This window comes from Salmo salar, chromosome ssa16, assembly GCF_905237065.1.
Source record: "Salmo salar chromosome ssa16, Ssal_v3.1, whole genome shotgun sequence".
In the NCBI taxonomy this organism is placed as follows: Eukaryota; Metazoa; Chordata; class Actinopteri; order Salmoniformes; family Salmonidae; genus Salmo; species Salmo salar.
The window spans coordinates 36,969,670-36,992,286 of NC_059457.1; the positions used below are offsets into that span (position 1 = coordinate 36,969,670).

At 42.8% G+C, this 22,617-nt stretch overlaps 1 protein-coding gene across 7 annotated transcripts in view; it reads right to left on the reverse strand.

The window, feature by feature from the left end:
* LOC106573623 (A-kinase anchor protein 13) overlaps positions 1 to 22,617 on the reverse strand; it is a 176,411-nt gene that overhangs the window by 33,721 nt on the left and 120,073 nt on the right. For all 7 annotated transcript variants that reach the window (XM_045697218.1, XM_014148847.2, XM_014148844.2 and 4 more), the window contains 3 exons: positions 13,135 to 13,222; positions 8,709 to 8,824; positions 432 to 823 (listed from right to left, as the gene is read on the reverse strand). In XM_045697218.1, the coding sequence (XP_045553174.1) occupies positions 432 to 823; positions 8,709 to 8,824; positions 13,135 to 13,222 (596 nt within the window). The remainder of the gene's footprint in view (positions 1 to 431; positions 824 to 8,708; positions 8,825 to 13,134; positions 13,223 to 22,617) is intronic.

The following is a 22,617-nucleotide window of genomic DNA, read 5'->3' on the forward strand; positions in this document are numbered from 1 at the left end:
TATGTTCCCATGTTCTAGGCAAGGCACTTAAACGTTAGCTTTCTTACATGGCACATATTGCACTTTTACTTTCTTTTCCAACACTTTGTTTTTGCATTATTTAAACCAAATTGAACATGTTTCATTATTTATTTGAGGCGAAATTGATTTTATTTATCTATTATATTAAGTTAAAATAAGTGTTCATTCAGTATTGTTGTAATTGTCATTATTGCAAATATATATAAAAAAAAATGGCCGATTAATCGGCATCGGCCTTTTTGGTCATCCAATAATCGGTATCGGCATTGAAAAATCATAATCGGCCGACCTCTAGTTCACACAGATTATGACTTTTCACCATCCATCCATAGCTATCCTTCCTGGGTATGTACCATAGGGTAGTGAGTGTGTTGAGTTAGAGGTCAGTGTGTGGGGTTAAGAGGACTCACCTGCGTTGGTTCATGTCTGTCTCTCCTGCAGGATTCTTCCCTGGGCCCCAGCTGTGCCGGCGGAACGGAGAGAGCGAGCGGATAGAGGAGCGCAGGATAGCGGAGCACACAGGCACCTCTGTCAGCTTGTCTTTCCTCTCGTCCTCCTCTGCCCCCCTCCCTGCCGTCTGCCAGGCGTCTCCGGCACTCCAACTGGCCCTAGTGCTCAACACCCCTGCCTTTGCCCCAGCCCAAGGAGGGCCCACTCTGCCCTGGGACGAGACACTGAGAGGACCCACACTGCCCTGGGAGCTGGCGCTGAGGGGACCCACACTGGCCACGTCGTCTATGGAGGAGAAGGACACCGACACACCACTGTTGCTTTCCCTTGGCCCAGTCACAGCCTCCTCTCCCTGGGGACAGAGGGGATACAGAAAGACCCTGTTACCCACTGCAGTCAAAGTCAACTGAATGGCATTGTGGAAGGATTTGGAATTGCACATTTCAGCTAACACATTTGGGTAAGGGGCACTACGTTTTACACCAAAAACAAAGCTAAAAACATAAATTATACTAAAGGTGTGAGAGCTAAATAAATCTGTATCTATTGTCGAAGTAGTCAGTTTTAACTTAATGTCCTGTCTTGTATGTCATTGAGGTTAGGCCTGATGACCGGTCTGAGCTGCCTTTAGTCTGAGCTTACTGCAGCCTTCAGTGTGGCGAGGGGAAAGGGCAAGGCAGTGAGAGAGAGACATGCTGCTGGGAGAGAGAGTTCTTTCCAGCCCTATAAAAGGTTACATAACAACAGAAACACACACACACACACCCTTTAGGGAGGCCGGCAGGCAGGCAGGCTGCAGATGATTTCCATTGGGACTGTATCATTAGTTTTCACATTGTCCAGTAGTGCCAGCACTGGGCGTGCGAGCGGGTGGTGAGCTAACGGACGGCCACTGTGGCTCAGAGCATAATCACGCAGGCCCCTTTATGAGGACCAGGCCATAGAATATCAGCTTCCAGAACAAATGAGTCACCCTTCCTGAGCTCATGCAGCAGAGCAGCAGTCAACCAGCTAGCACTGTCTACACAAACACACACCTATAGGCAAGGTTATTATATTAAATGAAAACTGAAACTAAAACAAAAACTAAAATTGGAAAAACTATTTAGTAAAGTGAAATTAAAATATTTGAAAAAAGAAAACTATACTGAAACTACTCTCTTTGACTGTAAAAATAACTAAAATAAAATAAAAACCATCATAAATTAAGTTACGTTTTTTTCTTCTACACTCTGGACAAAAATCTAGAAGGGGTTTTCAAGCTTTTTTGTAATGAGGTTTTTGAGCTTCTGAATCTGGCGGTAAATGCTGCCAGTAGATGCCGATGTTTCAAATAGGCGTAGCTTGTGCATCACTATCCTTATCTATCACTAGCTAACAGTCAAGAAATCTGAGGGCGAGTACAGGAAGTAACTGAGCCAATTTAGAACAGCTTGTGAAGTTGATGGAGCCGTTTGCAATCCAACCCAACCAACTTCAAACTGACAGCCATTCGCTGATTGATGTGGTGACTTTCCTTGAGGCACACTTGCAGTCAACTACTGTTGCAAAATAGTTGCCACAGGTCCTCCTGAAGTTACCGCGTGAGCTCTTCGCATGCAAACGGGATCCTCTGGCATCCAACTTTGATCAAACCCCTGCATTAGCTTGCCTCATGGACCCAAGTGTCTCTGGCACTTAGCTCAACAGAGATGGAGCCACTGATGAGGGACGCAGAGTCTTTTATACTTCAGCAAATCAGAGAGTACAGCCATGGAGCAGCAGGACCCCAGGAAGATACCATAATGATGAATCCAGCAAGCATCTTGACCATAGTGCTTCAGGAATATAGCTTCCTTGCATCGAAGATTGTGTTTGAGGTCACCGTCCAGCCGGATGGTCAATCTAGCATGGCATTAAGTGCCCCGTGTGAGTTGCGGAAATACTTGGACGAGGTAAAGGGGCATGTTTACAGAGTCACCTCTCCAGTTCTGGCAGGCAAGGATGGCTGTTTATCCAAAGCTGTGCCCTGTGGCACTGGATCTGGTTTATGCCCCTGAATCCCAAGCATTCGTGGAGAGAATATTCCCTGTCTGTGGACAACTGTCATTAGGCTTGAGAAACCGAACGACCACCTTTCTGGAACGAAGAGTCTACCTAAAGACAAACCAGAAAATCTTGTTTGTTTGAACAGAAACACACACACACAAGCTGGCTGGCTGTGAACTGATATTAAAAAAAAATATATATATATATATATATATATATATATATATATATATATATATATATATATAAAACCTTTATCTACCTAGATTTGTGAAGAAGTGTTGTATTGCTTATGTTTTTGCAAATGTTTTTAATAACTCAATTTGAAGGGGTTAGTCAGTCATACATTTAATATTACATAAACATACAGTGAGGGAAAAAAGTATTTGATCCCCTGCTGATTTTGTATGTTTGCCAACTGACAAAGAAATGATCAGTCTATAATTTTTATGGTAGGTTTATTTGAACAGTGAGAGACAGAATAACAACAAAAAAATCCAGAAAAAAAACGCATGTAAAAAATGTTATAAAATTATTTGCATTTTAATGAGGGAAATAAGTATTTGACCCCTCTGCAAAACATGACTTAGTACTTGGTGGCAAAACCCTTGTTGGCAATCACAGAGGTCAGACGTTTCTTGTAGTTGGCCACCAGGTTTGCACACATCTCAGGAAGGATTTTGTCCCACTCCTCTTTTCTTCTCCAAGTCATTAAGGTTTTGAGGCTGACGTTTGGCAACTCGAACCTTCAGCTCCCTCCACAGATTTTCTATGGGATTAAGGTCTGGAGACTGGCTAGGCCAATCCAGGACCTTAATGTGCTTCTTCTTGAGCCACTCCTTTGTTGCCTTGGCCATGTGTTTTGGGTCATTGTCCTGCTGGAATACTGATAAGGAAATTATATAATAAAAGGTAAATGAATAAAGAATCCCTCCCTGAAACGTAACTGATTAGTAATTAGTAGATATGTAGCATGTGTGATGAATAATTAAAGTACTGAACGTAAGTCCCATAAGGCCTAGTAGAGGCCTGGGAGGAAGAGAAATGTGGTGTGTTAGTGGGCCTAAGGGAACTGTAGACATGTGTGTGTGACCCGACCTGAAGAAGCTTGGAAGAAACAGGTAGTAACCGTCAAGGTCCCCCTAATCTCGGGGGAAAGGAACAGGCAGCGCTGGATAGTGATTAACAGTGGTGAGAAGTCCGGGGACGGATACTATTCACCTACTGTTCGTGTGTATGGATGTGCGTAGGATATCTACTGTTTGTGTGGAGGTATGTGCGTAAGTGGGGAGGGAGCATAAAATGAACTTCTTTGTGTAATGTACTTCAGAACGTTCTCTGAATAAACCGTACGAACCTTTTGCAGATGCTGAGTCTTTGCCTAATTATTAACCCATTGTCCTACAAACCTTGGGGATTAGTCAAGATTTGACGGTACATGGCCCCGTCCATCGTCCCTTTGATGCAGTGAAGTTGTCCTGTCCCCTTAGCAGAAAAACACCCCCAAAGAATAATGTTTCCACCTCCATGTTTGACGGTGGGGATGGTGTTCTTGGGGTCATAGGCAGCATTCCTCCTCCTCCAAACACGGCGAGTTGAGTTGATGCCAAAGAGCTCCATTTTGGTCTCATCTGACCACAACACTTTTACCCAGTTGTCCTCTGAATCATTCAGATGTTCATTGGCAAACTTCAGACGGGCATGTATATGTGCTTTCTTGAGCCAAGGGGACCTTGCGGGCGCTGCAGGATTTCAGTCCTTCACGGCGTAGTGTGTTACCAATTGTTTTCTTGGTGACTATGGTCCCAGCTGCCTTGAAATCATTGACAAGATCCTCCCGTGTAATTCTGGGCTGATTCCTCACCGTTCTCATGATCATTGCAACTCCACGAGGTGAGATCTTGCATGGAGCCCCAGGCCGAGGGAGATTGACAGGTCTTTTGTGTTTCTTCCATTTGTGAATAATCGCACCAACTGTTGTCACCTTCTCACCAAGCTGCTTGGCAATGGTCTTGTAGCCCATTCCAGCCTTGTGTAGGTCTACAATCTTGTCCCTGACATCCTTGGAGAGCTCTTTGGTCTTGGCCATGGTGGAGAGTTTGGAATCTAATTGATTGATTGCTTCTGTGGACAGGTGGCTTTTATACAGGTAACAAGCTGAGATTAGGAGCACTCCCTTTAAGAGTGTGCTCCTAATCTCAGCTCGTTACCTGTATAAAAGACACCTGGGAGCCAGAAATCTTTCTCATTGAGAGGGGGTCAAATACTTATTTCCCTCATTAAAATGCAAATCAATTTATAATATTTTTGACATGTGTTTTTCTGGATTTTTTGTTGTTGTTATTCTGTCTCTCACTGTTCAAATAAACCTACCATTAAAATTATAGACTGATAATTTCTTTGTCAGTGGGCAAACGTATAAAATCAGCAGGGGATCAAATACTTTTTCCCCTCACTGTAACATGTCAAATGTGCCATAACTTAATTTGTTGTTTTTCACCCTTTCTTTCTGTCAGATAAAGGTAAAGGTACTTGATTCTCCTTACATCTACTACTAAAGTTTAAAAAGCATTAGATTGTTGTAAACATAGGCAAGAGAGTTTCCTTCCACCATATTTATTGTACCAGTCTAGGTGCTTATCCTTTAAATTAAAGTCACTTTAGGATTGATTTCTAATTTAAACCAAGCCAGTGTCCTGGCCGTGGAGTTGTATGGAGGAGGGATCAGCCAATGATTTCTACTTGTGAAGAACATTTACTATTTCAAGATGAAGACGGTGTCAATGGCGATGCCCAGACGCTCACAGATGCCATCATGACACAGATACAGAGATGTTATGTCTATCCAAGTCTATGGTCTTGGCCCATCACCTTATGTATTACTGCCCATCAGCGGCAAGAAGTGGCATCGCCCACAAAAAAGACTGTAGGCCTACAACACATAAATGGCTCCAAGCCTCCCACGCATATGCTACTTTCTGTCCCTAACACTAAAACAGAAATTAATTAATAAAACAAAATAGAAATGTTGTTATCAAACTAAAACTAAATAAAAACTAGTAAATCAATTCTAAAAACTAACAAACTAAAATAAATGTCAAATAAAACACTAAAATCTAACATGAAAACATGTTTTATGTAACATGTAATAACCACTATACTAATTTTGCCTACAAGACCCACATGCAGTCACACACACAAACACACAGCTAAAAACGTTTCTTAAAAAAATGGATTTGAAGGATTGTTTTAAAGGGCCTTTGAGTAGTGAAAGTCTAATTGTAAAAGGTCCTGTTTTGGTCACTGACTGGCTGTGTCTGTCCAAAGTTTTGAGTTCACTCGAACTTTCAAAATCTATTGCATAATGGCAGACCTCAACACCAGAGGCGGAGAGGCAGAGACAGGTCTGGGAGTAGTCAGAGGGGAGATACAGTGCCTTTAGAAACTATTCACACCCCTTGACCAGCCTGAATTTTAAATGGATTAAATTGAAAATTTGTGTCACTGGTCTACACACAATACCCCAGAATGTTAAACTGGAATTACGTTTTTAGAAATGTTTACAAATTAATAAAAAATGAAAATGTCTTGAGTCAATAAGTATTCAACCCCTTTGTTATGGCAAGCCTAAATGAGAGTAAAACTTTGCCTAGCAAATCACATAATAAGTTGCATGGACTCACTCTGTATGCAATAATAGTGTTTAACGCCCTAGAGTTGGTTGATGCACTGGTGCGTCAATCTAAATTACATAACAAAAAATCTGTCAGTTTAAGCTAAAGACATCTTTTTTGTGTGTGTGTGTGGGGGGGGGGGGGGGGTGGGGCACAAACTAATGGAAAGGGGAGATTCTGGAAAGGGGAGATTCTCACGAACACCTCTCCGTTTTGCTCTACGACCCCTAAAACTGTCACAGAACTCGTCTGAAGGTAACCGGTACCGGTTTGAAAAAACAAATGGAAGCATGAAGATTGTTTTGTGACAATCCAAAAAAAGGGGTTAAATATGTGTAAAATTGTATATACAGTGCATTCGGAAGGTATTCAGACCCCTTGACTTTTCCACATTTTGTTACGATACAGCCTTATTCTAAAATATATTCAATTATATTTTCTCTTTGTTAATCTAAACACAATACCCCATAATGACAAAGGGAAAATTGGTTTTTAGAAATATTTGCAAATGTATTAAAATTTCAAAACGCAAATACTTTATTTATATAAGTATTCAGACCCTTTGCTATGAGACTCGAAATTGAGCTCAGGTGCATCCTGTTTCCATTGATCATCCTTGACATGTTCCTACAACTTGATTGGAGTCCACCTGTGGTAAATTCAATTGATTGGACATGATTTGGAAAGGCACACATCCGTCTATATAATGTCCCACAGTTGACAGTGCATGTCAGAGCAAAAACCAAGTCATGAGGTCGAAGGCATTATCCGTAGAGCTCCAAGACAGGATTGTGTCGAGGCACAGATCTGGGGAAGGGTACAAAAACATTTCTGCAACATTGAAAGTCCCCAAGAACACAGTGGCCTCTTCCTAGAGCATGCCACCCGGCCAAACTGAGCAATCGGGGGAGAAGGGCCTTGATCAGGGAGGTAATCAAGAACCCGATGGTCATTCTGACAGAGCTCCAGAGTTCCTCTGTGAAGATGGGAGAACCTTCCAGAAAGACAACCATCTCTGCAGCACTCCATCAATCAGGCATTTATGGTAGAGTGACCAGATGGAAGCCACTCCTCAGAAAAAGGCACATGACAGTCCGCTTGGAGTTTGCCAAAAGGCATTTAAAGGACTCTCAGACCATGAGAAACAAGATTTGCTGGTCTGATGAACCAAGATTGAACTCTTTGGCCTGAATGCCAAGCGTCACGTCTGAAGGAAACCTGGCACCATCCCTACGGTGAAGCATGGTGGTGGCAGCATTATGCTGTGGGGATGTTTTTCAGTGGCAGAGATTGGGAGACTAGTCAGGATCGAGGAAAAGATGAACGGAGCAAAGTACAGAAAGATCCTTGATGAAAACCTGCTCCAGAGCTCAGGACTGGGGCGAAGGTTCACCTTCCAACAGGACAACGACCCTAAGCACACAGCCAAGACAATGCAGGAGTCACTTCGGGACAAGTCTCTGAATGTCCTTGAGTGGCCCAGCCAGAGCCCAGACTTGAACCCGTTCGAACATTTCAGGATAGACCTGAAAATAGCTGTGCAGAGACGCTCCCCATCCAACCTGATAGAGCTTGAGAGGATCTGCAGAGAAGAATGGGAGAAACTCCCAAATACATGTGTGCCAGGCTTGTAGCGTCATACCCAAGAAGACTCGAGGCTGTAATAGTTGCCAAAGGTGCTTCAACAAAGTACTGAGTAAAAGGCCTGAATACTTACGTAAATGTTACATTTCAGTTTTATTTTATTTATTAAAAAATTCTAAAAAACAGTTTCTGCTTTGTCATTACGGGGTATTGTGTGTAGATTGATGAGGGAAAAAGTATTTAATAAATTTCAGAATATGGCTGTAACGTAACAAAATGTGTAAAAAGTCAAGGGGTCTGAATACTTTCCAAATGCACTGTATCTATTTCCTGATTTAGGACAGAAACAAAATCTTGTTTCTTATTATTTATTTTTTGACTGTCCTTTTTGCCATTTATGAATATGTTCGTCAATGGTTCTATGGCCTTTAGTAGTAAATGCCCAAATCAGTATTTATCCACAAGAAACAAGAAATGAGGACCAAGGCTGTAGTGTGAAATTGCATTGGAGTGCCATTATGCCACAGACACCCTCCACTGTGTAAATGTTGAAAAAAAGGGTGGGGGGCAGGGGAGGGGAGGAAGGGCGGTAATGAGCGAGTGAGTGGGATGAGGTCATAATGAGTTAGCTGGCCCAGGAAGGAGTGCTCATGGGAGGCTGCTGATGTCACATGGAACAGGCAAGCTGACCAGTCTGCTGTGGACTGGAGGTGGGGGCCAGAGGCCAAAACATAAACTAACGAATAGAGGAGCTGGGAATTATATGGGACTATATCACCAGAAACATACAACATAAAGTCATAGACCATGTTGTTTGTGTTATAGGATAACTGACTTATAATATACCCATATGCTATCATGTCATAGCCACTCAAGACACAGACTTACTCTTCTTCTTTGACAGTGTTGTGACTATAAAGGGAATGTCTCGTTCCAGTGTGCTGATCTCACCTTTCTGAAGACACCGTCCTCTCCCAGACTGTCCAAATCACTGACTGAGTCCCGCAGGGCACCAGTGGTCGACACAGAGCCTCCAACACTCTCTGAGCATGGGGATACTGGGAATTCTGGGAAAGAGAAAATACGTATTATGATTAGAGTCAGATATTTACCATGGCAAGGCAGCACATATTTAATTTTATTTTTATTTTTAAATGTAACCTTTATTTAACTAGGCAAGTCAGTTAAGAACAAATTCTTATTTACAATGACAGCATACTCCAGCCAATGCAGAGTCAATTGTGTGCTGCCCTATGGGACTATCAATCACAGCCAGATGTGATACAGCCTGGATTCGAACGAGGTACTATAACGACGCCTCTGGCACTGAGATGCAGTGCCTTAGACCTCTGCGCCACTCGGGAGTCCGAAGTCAACAGGCTTTAAAATACAAATCAGATTTTCCAAAATCAAAACACAACAGAAAGATTAATCATCAAGGTCACATTTTCTAAGAGAATTGGGCCAGATACACCACTTTGATCACAACACAGTCAAATGATCAGTAAGAAAAATGTGCTGCAAAACATCATTGCATCGCTAGTTGCAATCCTTTTGGGCAGGATGTTGATGTCAGAAAGGATTTTATTCTATTTGAGTATACTGTATGAATGGGTTGTTGTTTTGTCATTGTTTGGCCTAACAACCAGTGGAACAGTGGAAGTGAAAGTTGCCTAAAGCGAAGGGAAGAGCATAACAGAAACACAAGATACAGAGCTGCAGTGATTTGGAGATCTTTTTAAGCTATGATCAAATCAAATGTTATTGGTCACATACACATATTTAGCAGATGTTATAGCAGGTGTAGCGAAATGTGCAGTAGTACTACAATGCAGTAGTATCTAACAGTGCAGTAGTATCTAAAAACGATTCACAACAATACACACACGTCTAAAAGTAAAAGAATGGGATTTAGAAATATCTAAATATTTGATTGAGTGGCATTGACTAAAACACAGTAGAATAGAATACAGTACATACATATGAGACGAGTAAAGCAGTATGTAAAAATTATTAAAGTGACTAGGGTTCCATTATTAAAGTGGCCAGTGATTCCAAGTCAATGTATATAGGGCCGCAGCCTCTAAGGTGCAGGGTTGCGTAACCGGGTGGAAGCCGGCTAGTGATGGCTATTTCTGGATCATAGCGGGGTGAACAGGCCGTGGCTCGGGTGGTTGATGTCCTTGATGATCTTTTTGGCCTTCCTGTGACATCGGGTGCTGTAGGTGTCCTGGAGTGCAGGTAGCTTGCCCCCGGTGATGCATTGGGCAGACCGCACAACCCTCTGGAGAACCCTGCGGTTGCAAGCTGTGCAGTTGCTGTACCAGGCGGTGATACAGCCCAACAAGATGCTATCAATTGTGCAGGGATTTAAGGGCCAAGACAAATTTCTTCAGCCTCCTGAGGTTGAAGAGATGCCATTGCGCCTTTTTCTCCACACTGTCTGTGTGGGTGGACCATTTCAGATCGTCAGTGATGTGTACGCCGAGGAACTTGAAGCTTTCCACCTTCTCTACTGCGGTACCGTCAATGTGGATAGGGGCGTGCTCCCTCTGCTGTTTCCTGAAGTCGACAAACAGCTCCTTTGTTTTGTTGACATTGAGTGAGAGGTTATTAACCTGGCACCACTCTCCCAGGGCCATCACCTCCTCCCTGTAGGCTGTCTCATCATTGTTGGTTATCAGACCTACTACTGTTGTGTCGTCTGACAAACTTGATGATTGATTGATGATTGAGTTAGAGGTGTGCGTGGCCACGCAGTCATGGGTAAACAGGGAGTACAGGAGGGGGCTGAGCACACTCCCTTGTGGGGCCCCTGTGTTGAGGATCAGTGAAGTGGAGGTGTTGTTTCCTACCTTCACCACCTGGGGGGTGAACCGTCAGGTAGTCCAGGACCCAGTTGCACAGGGCGGGGTTCAGACCCAGGGCCCGAGCTTAATGATGAGCTTGGAGGGTACTTTGGTGTTGAATGCTGAGCTATAGTCAATGAACGGCATTCTTACATAGGTATTCCTCTTGTCTAGATGGGATAGGGCAATTGGCGATTGCATCGTCTGTGGATCTATTGGGGCGGAAAGCAAATTCAAGTGGGTCTAGGGTGTCTGGTAAGGTAGAGGTGATATGATCCTTAACTAACCTCTCAAAGCACTTCATGATGACAGAAGTGAGTGCCACGGGGCGATAGTCATTTAGTTCAGTTACCTTGCCTTCTTGGGTAGAGGAACATCTTGAATCAAGTGGGGACAGCAGACTGGGAAAGGGAAAGATTGAAAATGTCTATAAACACACCAACCAGCTAGTCTGCGCATGCTCTGAGTACGCAGATAGGGATGCCATCTGGGCCGGCAGCCTTGCGAGGGTTAACACACTTAAATGTTTTACACACGTTGGCCACGGAGAAGGAGAGCCCACAGTCCTTGGTAGTGGGCCATGTCGGTGGCACTGTGTTATCCTCAGTCTGAGCACTGATGGAGGGATTGTGCGTTTCTAGTGTAACTCGGGCAGTTGTTGTTGCCATCCTGTACCTGTCCCGCAGGTGTGATGTTCGGATGTACCGATCCTGTGCAGGTGTTGTTACACATGGTCTGCCACTGCGAGGACGATCAGCTGTCCTTCCTGCCTCACTGTAGCGCTGTCTTAGGCGTCTCACAGTACGGACATTGTAATTTATTGCCCTGGCCACATCTGCAGTCCTCATGCCTCCTTGCAGCATGGCTAAGGCAAGTTCCCGCAGATGAGAAGGGAGCCTGGGCATCTTTCTTTTGGGGTTTTTCAGAGTCACTGTGACCTTAATTGTCTACCGTCTGTAAGCTGTTAGCGTCTTAACGACCGTTCCACAGGTGCATGTTCATTAATTGTTTATGGTTCATTGAACAAGCATGGGAAACAGTGTTCAAACCTTTTACAAAGAAGTTGTGAAGTTATTTGGATTTTTAAGAATTATTTTTGAAAGACAGGGTCCTGAAAAAGGGATGTTTCTTTTTTGCCGAGTTTATGTCGGCGAAATCTTACTTAATGGCAACTAATCTCTGCACAGATGTGAACAGTAGTCTAAATCCTATGAAATAATAAGCTACATAAACTATCTTCTTCGGACATCAAAGGTAGTAGAGGTAGGGTAGCCTTGTTCGTGAGCTGCACAGTGTGCTGCATGTCTGGCCTGCCAACCAAAGGGTGCAGTGATACCGAAGGGACACATGGTACAGTAGGGATAAGATTCAAAGAAAGCAGTGCCATTCCATACCCATCTTATCGGCATCAATGACCTTATCATTTCAGTGCTCCAGACTGCGACTATTTAGTTGCCGTTTTCGACCCTTTGTCTTCACTGTGCAAGTTCAATTCTTAATTGGTGGCATTGGTGCGAGCTGCACATTCTATCTACATGGTCACCTTACTTAAACATTTAAAAATTTTTAGGAGGCTAAAACCATGATTTGGTCAAAAAGTCAAGTACATTAACCTCATCATTCCTCTAAAGAAAGTGTCTGCCTGGCCCTGTACCTGTTTCACTGCTGTGTGGAGCAATCCACTCTCTCTCCTTTCCCGGGAAAACAGTTATGTTCCAGGATAAAACAAATAAAGTGTTCCTATTGTATAACATTTTCAAATCTAATTGTGGGGAAACCACAGCTATCATAGTTCTCAGCTTTCTGTAGATATCATTTTTATTTCTCAACTCTAAATTTTGCGCTCAATATAAACTATTTTACAACAGAGATACTTGATATGGCTTTGAGATATGGAATGCGCAAAATGCGATATGGCCATTGTGATTGCATAGGCCTCATTAGGCAGCATAGGCTACAACAAAATTAGTAAATTACTTGCCTGAGCGTGTTTTTGTTTAGGCATTTACTTTGTTTGATATTTGGCAATGTGAAAACAACTGGACCAAATGAAAAAAATACAATGTAACAAATAATGAAAATGATTGGAACTATAGCTCAGAACTGTGTGTGAATACGCCCTAAGCCTCTCTCTCTCCTCCTACAAAGCGCTGCTCTCTCCTCTCCTCTCATTTGCCAGAATGTAATTTGATTTCTGGAGGATCTCAGTTGGAAAGGCGAGGTTGTAACTTGATTTCAGAGGATTAAGACATACTGTAGGTCCTCCAGAAATCAAATTACATTCTTGCAAATGCTCTTCCATGATCCAAGCAAGGACCTCTGGAACTCGGACAACCCTCCTAATCTTCATTTATGCTCCTCTCTATCTTATATAACCCTCAATGATTAGTGACTGCCTGACAGAAATTGTCAATACAAATTCCCCTGACAAGCTGCCTTAAAGACAGAGTTCCTTTGACTAACAGATTTGTATGTAAGTTCCCTTAGCCTCATCTAAAGTACGGCATCATATTTTGACTCGTTCTTACCTGTGCATTCTGGGATGGTGGTCTTCACCTGTAGTGTGGGATCTGTGCAGGGCTGGACAGGGTAAAATGACTCCTTCTCTTTGTGGATCTGTAAACAGTAGACATTTGGTATCAACAAGACTGAACTTATACAACAGATGTCTTCAGCAATGTAGAGGGTAAACATTTTTTGTTTTTGAGAGACAAAACCACTACTGGATATTCACCAACTGCCCGTTTCTCCGAATTTTCTATTTTCATAAACCCCAAGAATCTGAGAAGAATTCCTAGTATTCTCAACCACATTGTCTTGGCTGGTTGGTGTTGTATGAACAGTCAGACAGACTTACAGTAGTGTTAGTCTCAGGACATTAACATTGATGGCCTCTACTTTGGAAGACCCCATTTTCCCTACCACAGAACCATTTTCCCTACCACAGAACCATTTTCCCTACCACAGAACCATTTTCCCTACCATAGAACCCAGCCTTGCATAGGGGAGGGAGAAGAAATACATTCCTGGAGGTAGAGAGAATCTAATCACGTGAATAAAAGACCACAAACAGTGGGACTGTGCCGCGATCTGACTTGCCAGGCTCACATCTGGCCTATCCCATGGGCCCAGATCTGCTACAGGCAGCATACAGGCAGCATACAGGCAGCATACAGGCAGCAAGCTCTCTGTCTGGAACAGCCTGGGCTGAGCTAAGCTGAGACTGCTGCTCACCACACATGCTGCTGGGAATTTGGACTGGGAGTTAGAGAGGAATTCTGCCCACATGTAAACATGAGGCCTGATTGACATTCAGCTAACAGCTGCTAGCAGTCTGAGGCTCTGGGTCTAGCAGGAGTTCAAGAAATATAAAGATGATGAGTGTTCACTGTTCAGATGGCAGTACCAGCAGAATGGAAGAGGGAGAACACAAACACTCAGATTCATACAGAGATAAACTATTGCTTTTTCTAGTAGATGCCCTTATTACAACCCAAATACATTAGTTGAAGATTTCAAGACTTACAATATAGTGACTACAATAATTACACTTCTCCAGGGAGGGGTTTATTGAGAACTTGGCCATGGAGAGTTGAAGAGGACAGAGAGGCGATTCACACCGCTCAGCCTCAGTACCCCATCATACATCATCAGCCCCAAACATCACACCCACTGGCAGACCACTCATCATGTGACTCCAGGTCGCCAACTACAGAGCCAATCCTCCCATGTACTGTACGTGTGTTTGTATAAGTGTGTGTGTGTGTGTGTGTGCATGCTTGCGTGTGTGTGGCTGTGTGCTTTTACTATCTTTGTGGGTACCATACGTCCTCACAAGAATAGTAAAACAAGGACAATTCAGACAATTGAGGATATTTCATCGATCTCCACAAGAAAAAAGGCTATTTTAGGCTTAAGGGTTAGGTTTAGGGTTAGGGTTAGAAATAGGGTTAGGTTAAGATTTTAGGGAAAATAGGATTTTGAATGGGAATCAATTGTTTAGTCCCCACAAGGATAGTAAAACAAACATGTGTGTGTGTGTTTACATGAGTATATTATGCGAATGCACTCGTGCATGCAAGTGACACACACAAAGACGCTTGAGCAGCTGCTGATTACAGGGCCATACTGTTCCTCCCCTTATCAGCTGCTGCTGCTCAGACCCAGGCCAGGGGGGCAATACGGACACGTGACCTGGAGATACTATCCTCTCAGACCACACAATGGCTTTATCACACCACACGACCCGCGGAAAGATAGATGACCCATGACCACATCTCAACATGCTTTTATCACTTACAGACAACCCACGTTGGGACCTCATCAAGGTTTATCTCACATAGACAACCCACGGACGCATCGCAACATGCTTCGACAGTATCACACCAGACGACCCATATTCGGACATAAGTATGGTTTATCACAAAAACAGAGGACACATTAGGACCTTTCTATCCCTTCATAACCTGTAGATGACCCTATGGAGACCTCACCAGGATCCTATCACATAAGGCAACCCCATCCTATCACAGACCAACCCCACAATGCACCACCCTTTATCCAACCAGACTCTAAGATTTAAAGGTCCTGACTGAATCAATGACTATGGTCCCATCAGCCCAGACCCAGTTGAGTTTGTGACAGGCCCCTGGGCCCCTGACTGTGTGCCCAGTCCACATCAAACACAGGACTCTGACACCGGACACAGTTCATTGACAAACTGCTGGTCACATAGCTGGATTCCATTCTGATGCCATGTTGTGTAGTAATCAATTGTGATGTTAATGAGCCTAGCAGTCTGGGTTGGTAGGACACACAACCTGATCTACAGTCAGCGAAATCCTATGTGACATCTTGGCTAAATATCTTTCTGAAGACCTCGACTCTGACTCAATCACACACACAGAGCCACAGTAATCAAGAAATATGCAATACATAACACAGGTCTGTATTACTATATTCTCAAAATGGGCAGGAAAATGATCAGCTATTTGGACTTCCAGAGGAGAGTTCACTGTCTATTTGGTTTCCACCACTGAGGAGAGAAAAGTCAAGAAGGCCAGGATCTTTTTGTTAGAGAGGAAATACATCAGTCGGTCAGTTACCTGTCTGGACTAAACAGCCATTAAGGGCCAGAGACTGAAACAGACAGTACAAATGGAAATATTAAGAAACACTGAACAAAGGATCCATTGGCTACTATGATTTATGGTCCAACAATTAAGTTATGAAGCCATTCCACTGCTTTCTTTCACAACACAAACATGTGCACTGACATTCATTACTAATGACAACTTACTTGATGACAGAACTGATTGAGTCAGGTAAAAGTCAATTATATTTCAAAGCATGAAACCCAATAAAGTCTCTATGCATTTTTGTTATGTGAGAGAGAGAGAGCGAGAGAGAGAGAGAGAGAGAGAGAGAGAGAGAGAGAGAGAGAGAGAGAGAGAGAGAGACAGAGACAGAGAGACAGAGACAGAGAGACAGAGACAGAGAGACAGAGAGAGAGAGAGAGAGAGAGAGAGAGAGAGAGAGAGAGTGGGAGAGAGAACAAAGTCTATGTGAACATTGCTCTTCTCTGTAGTGGGAATGTGAAAACGTGGATTTCCCCATGCTTGTGGTTAATTGTCTTAGCCCCACTAGAGGGATGTGGGGGGAGGGGGCTTCTATACCAGGGGCTCTGCACAGTCAAAGTGGCTAGTGGACAATGCACAAGGCCTAATGGGCCTGCCTACAGCCCAGTCAATCACTGAGCAGCCTCTGTGTGCCCTGCAGCGCTGGGCGGAGGAGAACACTACACTCTTATCCTCCAGAAGCCCAGGGTCCAGGCCCCACAGCAGACACACACCGGACACACATATGCAACATACAATATAGAACATGAGACATGGACACAGTTCTTATTGTATACAATGCATGCAGGTACAGACACATATCCATTCTTATCCAACAATGAATAATAATTCATTTTTGTTCTATTCTATTTTATTCTATTCTATACAAAACTAGCATGCATTTACAAAGTATTTCAGGACTTAAGCCTGTCTCCTGTGCTGTCTGAGAAATGTAGATGATCAGCTAAAAATTGATAAAGTTGGGTGGAGAAAGAGGCTCAATGTTCAGATGTGTCCTTGATGGAAAATAAACCAAATATAGTGTATGGTAGACAGAGACTTGCCATTTCCACAATGACAGCCAATGGCTGGCGTGACACAGTGGCACAGCAAGGGAGTAGAATGTCTTTGGAGACAACTAATTTGAAGTGCTTTGTTACAGTACTTACAGTGTTACGCACATACGATCAATACATGCACTTGGAATAGATTTGTAAATTTTTATTTAACTTTTATTTATTCAGGTGAACCCATTGAGACCAGGGTCTCAATTACAATGGTGCCCTAAGGACAATGATACAACAAATTCAAAATGATCAATAAAAATAAACTGAAAATTACATAAATCAACACTACAGCTTCAAACATCACAAATACAATTGTTTACAATAAATCCAAACAGTTGCAATACTCATTAAATTCATTCAACATTAAAGTCCTAAACTGCCCTAGAGGCACCAGAGTCAAGATGAGTTTTGTAGACTATTCCAAAAATGGGGGGGCACTAAAACTGAAGGTGGCTTTACCAAGATTACATTTTCTGAAGCTGAGGCATAGTTAATAGAGCTGGGGGGGGATAATTTCAAGATTTCTCCCAGGAGTGGTACTAGCAACGAGTAGCAAGGAGTTTTACCCTGGTCTATCTGGCACTGAGTTCACTTGGCCATCGCCCTTCACGGCACACATGACCATACCACACCAAAGGACTTCACAGGACAGTTTGTCAGTCTGAGAGAGGACCAAAGCTAAGGAAAAATAGATTTGATCTGACTACTACCGCCGTCACCCCTACTTTTGAGGGATGTCGTAAGACAGATGCAATAAATAAGGTATAGAGGCCATCTTGTCTCTAATATACAGTGCCTTCAAAAAGTATTTATTTTACTTGACTAGTTCACAAATTGTTTTTTCCCCCTCACCCATCTACTGTACACACAATACCCCATAATGACTAAGTGAAAACATGTTTTTAGACATTTTTACAAATGTATTGAAAGTTAACCTGTTGGGGCTAGGGGGCAGTATTTGCACGGCCGGATAAAAAACGTACCCGATTTAAACTGGATAGTACTCTTGCCCAGAAACGAGAATATGCATATAATTAGTAGATTTGGATAGAAAACACTCTAAAGTTTCTAAAACTGTTTGAATGGTGTCTGTGAGTATAACAGAACTGATATGGCAGGCCAAAACCTGAGAAGATTCCATACAGGAAGTGCCCTGTCTGACAATTTGTTCTCCTTCTGCGGCATCTCTATCGAATATACAGCATCTCTGCTGTAACGTGACATTTTTTAAGGCTTCCATTGGCTCTCAGAAGGCGCCAGAAAGTGGAATGACGTCTCTCCAGTCTCTGGGCGAAAAACAGCAGGAGATTTTGTGAGTGGTCAGGCTGAGAACAGTGACACTGGAGATGCGCGTTCATGTGAATTCTCCATGTTTTTCTTTCTCTCTTTCAATGAATACAACGTCGCCCGGTTGGAATATTATCGCTATTTTACGAGAAAAATCGCATAAAAATTGATTTTAAACAGCGTTTGACATGCTTCTAAGTACGGTAATGGAATATTTTTAATTTTTTTGTCACGAAATGCGCTCGCGCGTCACCCTTCGGATACTGACCTGAACGCACGAACAAAACGGAGCTATTTGGATATAACTATGGATTATTTCGAACCAAAACAATATTTGTTGTTGAAGTAGAAGTCCTGGTAGTGCATTCTGATGAAGAACAGCAAAGGTAATCCAATTTTTCTTATAGTAAATCTGAGTTTGGTGAGGGCCAAACTTGGTGGGTGTCAAATTAGCTAGCCGTGATGGCCGGGCTATCTACTCAGAATATTGCAAAATGTGCTTTCGCCGAAAAGCTATTTTAAAATCTGACACCGCGATTGCATAAAGGAGTTCTGTATCTATAATTCTTAAAATAATTGTTATGTATTTTGTGAACGTTAATCGTGAGTAATTAAGTAAATTCACCGGAAGTTTGCAGTGGGTATGTTAGTTCTGAACATCACATGCTAATGTAAAAAGCTGTTTTTTTATATAAATATGAACTTGATTGAACAAAACATGCATGTATTGTATAACATAATGTCCTAGGAGTGTCATCTGATGAAGATCATCAAAGGTTAGTGCTGCATTTAGCTGTGGTTTTGGTTTTTGTGACATATATGCTTGCTTTGAAAATGGCTGTGTGATTATTTTTGGCAGGGTACTCTCCTGACATAATCTAATGTTTTGCTTTCGCTGTAAAGCCTTTTTGAAATTGGACAGTGTGATTAGATTAACAAGAGTCTTGTCTTTAAAATGGTGTAAAATAGTCATATGTTTGAGAAATTGAAGTTATAGCATTTATGAGGTATTTGTATTTGTATTCCACTGCCTGTTGACTAGGTGGGACGAGGTTAAATACAGAAATATCTCATTTGCATAAGAATTCACACCCGAGAGAATAAATGTTAGAATCAACTTTGGCAGCGATTACATCTGTGAGTCTTTCTGGGAAAGTCTCTAACAGCTTTGCACACCTGGATTGTACAATAACTCCACATTATTATCAAAAAAAATTATTTAAGCTCTGTCAAGTTGGTTGTGGATCATTGCTAGACAACCAATTTCAGGTCTTGCCATAGATTTTAAAGACAAAACTGTAACTAGGCCACTGAGGAATATTCAATATCAGCAACTCCAGTGTATATTTGGCCATGTGTTTTAGGTTATTCTCCTGCTGAAAGGTGAATTTGTCTTCCAGTGTCTGTTGGAAAACAGACTAAGACAGGGGCTCCTCTAGGATTTTGTCTGCTTAGCTCTATTCCGTTGATTTTATCCTAAAAAAACTCCCTAGTCCTTGCTGATGACAAGCATACCCATAACATGATGCAGCCAGCACCTAGCCTACAATTCCTTCCTTTGGCCGCCTTTCCTTCCAGTTCTCTGCTGCCAATGACTGGAACGAATTGCAAAAATCACTGAAGTTGGAGAATTATAACTCCCTCACTAACTTTAAGCGTCAGCTGTCAGAGCAGCTTACCAATCGTTGCAGCTGTACACAGATCATCTGTAAATAGCCCATCCAACCAACTACTTACCTCATCCCATATTTGTTTTGGTTTTTCTGCTCTTTTGCACACCAGTATTTCTACTTGCACATCTTCATCTGCACATATATCACTCCAGTGTAAATTGCTAAATTGTAATTACTTCGCCACTATGGCCTATTTATTGCCTTACCTCCTTACTTCATTTGCACACACTGTATACAGATTGTTCTATTGTGTTATTGACTGTACGTTTGTTTATCCCATGTGTAACTCTGTGTTGTTGTTTTTGTCGCACTGCTTTGCTTTATCTTGGCCAGGTCGCAGTTGTAAATGCGAACTTGTTCTCAACTGGCCTAACTGGTTAAATAAAGGTGAAATAACAAATAAAAAAATAGACAAATTAAAATTTGTGGACTAACTAAAATGTTGTTGATCCATCCTCAGTTTTGTCCTATCACAGCCATTAAACTCTGTAACTGCTTTAAAGTTACCATTGGCCTCATGGTGAAATCCCTGAGCGATTTCCTTCCTCTTTGGCAACTAAGTTACAAAGAATGCTTGTATCTTTGTAGTGACTGGGTGTATTGATACACCATCCAAAGAGTAATTAATAACTTCACCATGCTCAAAGGGATATTCATTGTCTGCTTTTAAATTAAAAAAAATACCAATCTACCAATAGGTGCCTTTCTTTGTGTGGCATTGGAAAACCTCCCTGGTCTTTGTGTTTGAATCTATTTGAAATTCACTGCTTGACTGATAATTGTATGTGTGGGGGACAGAGATGAGGTAGTCATTCAAAATTAGGAAAAAGTAACACAATAACAGTGTACTTGGTCCTCTCTTCTCCTCTGTATTGAAGCCATCCAAAATGTTATTTAACATTTTAGTGATACAGACATTTTACATTTACATTTTCATCATTTAGCAGACGCTCTTATCCAGAGCGACTTACAGTAGTGAATACATACATTTCATTTTCATTTCATGCATTTTTTTTTTTTTTTGTACTGGTCCCCCGTGGGAATCGAACCCACAATCCTGGCGTTGCAAACACCATGCTCTACCAACTGAGCCACAGGGAAGGCGTACAGCAGATACAGCAGATGCTCTTATTCTGAGCGACTTATAATTAGTGCATTCATCTTAGGATAGCTATGTAAAGCAACCACATATCACAGTTGTAGTAAGTACATTTTCCCTCAATAAAATAGTTATTAGCAAAGTCAGTGCTAGTAAGAAAAGACACATTTGGGTATTTATTAAACTTTTTTAGGATAGGGGGCAGGATTCGGAAATTTGGATGAAAAGCGTGCCCAAAGTAAACTGCCTGCTACTCAGGCCCAGAAGCAGGATCTTCGCAACGAGCTAACCGCAATCCCGGGTGACTACTCCTGGCTAGCGTTTCAATCCTGGAGCAAGCACCAATTAGCCTGAAGCTAGCCCGGCCAGGGCTCCTGTGCTACCACCGAAGCCCACTCCTGGGCTACAATATCCGGACCCCTTTTACTGCCGGTACGAGGCACGGAACCCCGCTGACCCTCTACGACTGGAATACTGACATAATCTGCCCGGCAGGATTCCAACAGCCCCTCAGGCGCGACGTTCGCTGAAGGCCCATTCTGCTAACCGCGGCCTACTAGCTACCTAGAGCTACTTGGAACCCTACTAATTCCACAACTGGTCTATTGACGTCACCGCAAAAACCGACTTAACCCATCGCGACGTCCCCAAAGGCTAACTTGCTAGCCCTGGTCTGCTAACTGCTAGCTTGCTTGCCCCGGTCTGCTAACTGCTAGCTTGCCTTCCCCGGTCTGCTAACTGCTAGCTTGCCTGCCCCGGTCTGCTAACTGCTAGCTTGCCTGCCCCGGTCTGCTAACTGCTAGCCCCGGTCTGCCAACTGCTTGCTTGCTAACCCGGTCTGCTAACTGCTAGCTTGCCAGCCCCGATCTGCTAACTGCTAGCTTGTTTAACTCCAACCTACTATCTGTTAGCATCGGCCTGGTGATGTGGAGGTTAATCCAGGTCCTGCAGTGCCTAGCTCCACTCCCACTCCCCAGGCGCTCTCATTTGTTGACTTCTGTAACTGGAAAAGCCTTGGTTTCATGCATGTTAACATTAGAAGCCTACTCCCTAAGTTTGTTTTACTCACTGCTTTAGCACACTCTGCCAACCCGGATGTCTTAGCCTTGTTTGAATCCTGGCTTAGGAAAACCACCAAAAACCCTGAAATCTCCATCGCTAACTATAACATTTTCCGCAAAGATAAAACTGCCAAAGGGGGCGGTGTTGCAATCTACTGCAAAGATAGCCTGCAGAGTTCTGTATTACTATCCAAGTCTGTACCCAAACAATTCGAGCTTCTACTTCTAAAAATTCGCCTTTCCAGAAACAAGTCTCTCACTGTTGTCGCTTGCTATAGACCTCCCTCTGCCCCCAGCTGTGCCCTCGATACCATATGTGAATTGATTGCCCCCCATCTATCTTCTGAGCTCGTGCTACTAGGTGACCTAAACTGGGACATGCTTAACCTCTTCGCTATAGGGGGCAGTATTTTCACGGCCGGATGAAAAACGTACCCAAATTAAACGGCCTACTACTCGGGCCCAGAGTCAAATATTTGCATATTATTAGTAGATTTGGATAGAAAACACTGTGAAGTTTCTAACACTGTTTGAATGATGTCTGTGAGTATAACAGAACTCATATGGCAGGCAAAAACCTGAGAAAAATCCAACCAGGAAGTGGGAAGTCTGAGAATTGTAGTCTTTCAGACCATTTTCTATTGAAACTACAGTGTCTGTGGGGTCAACTTGCACTTCCTAAGGCTTCCACTAGATGTCAACAGTCT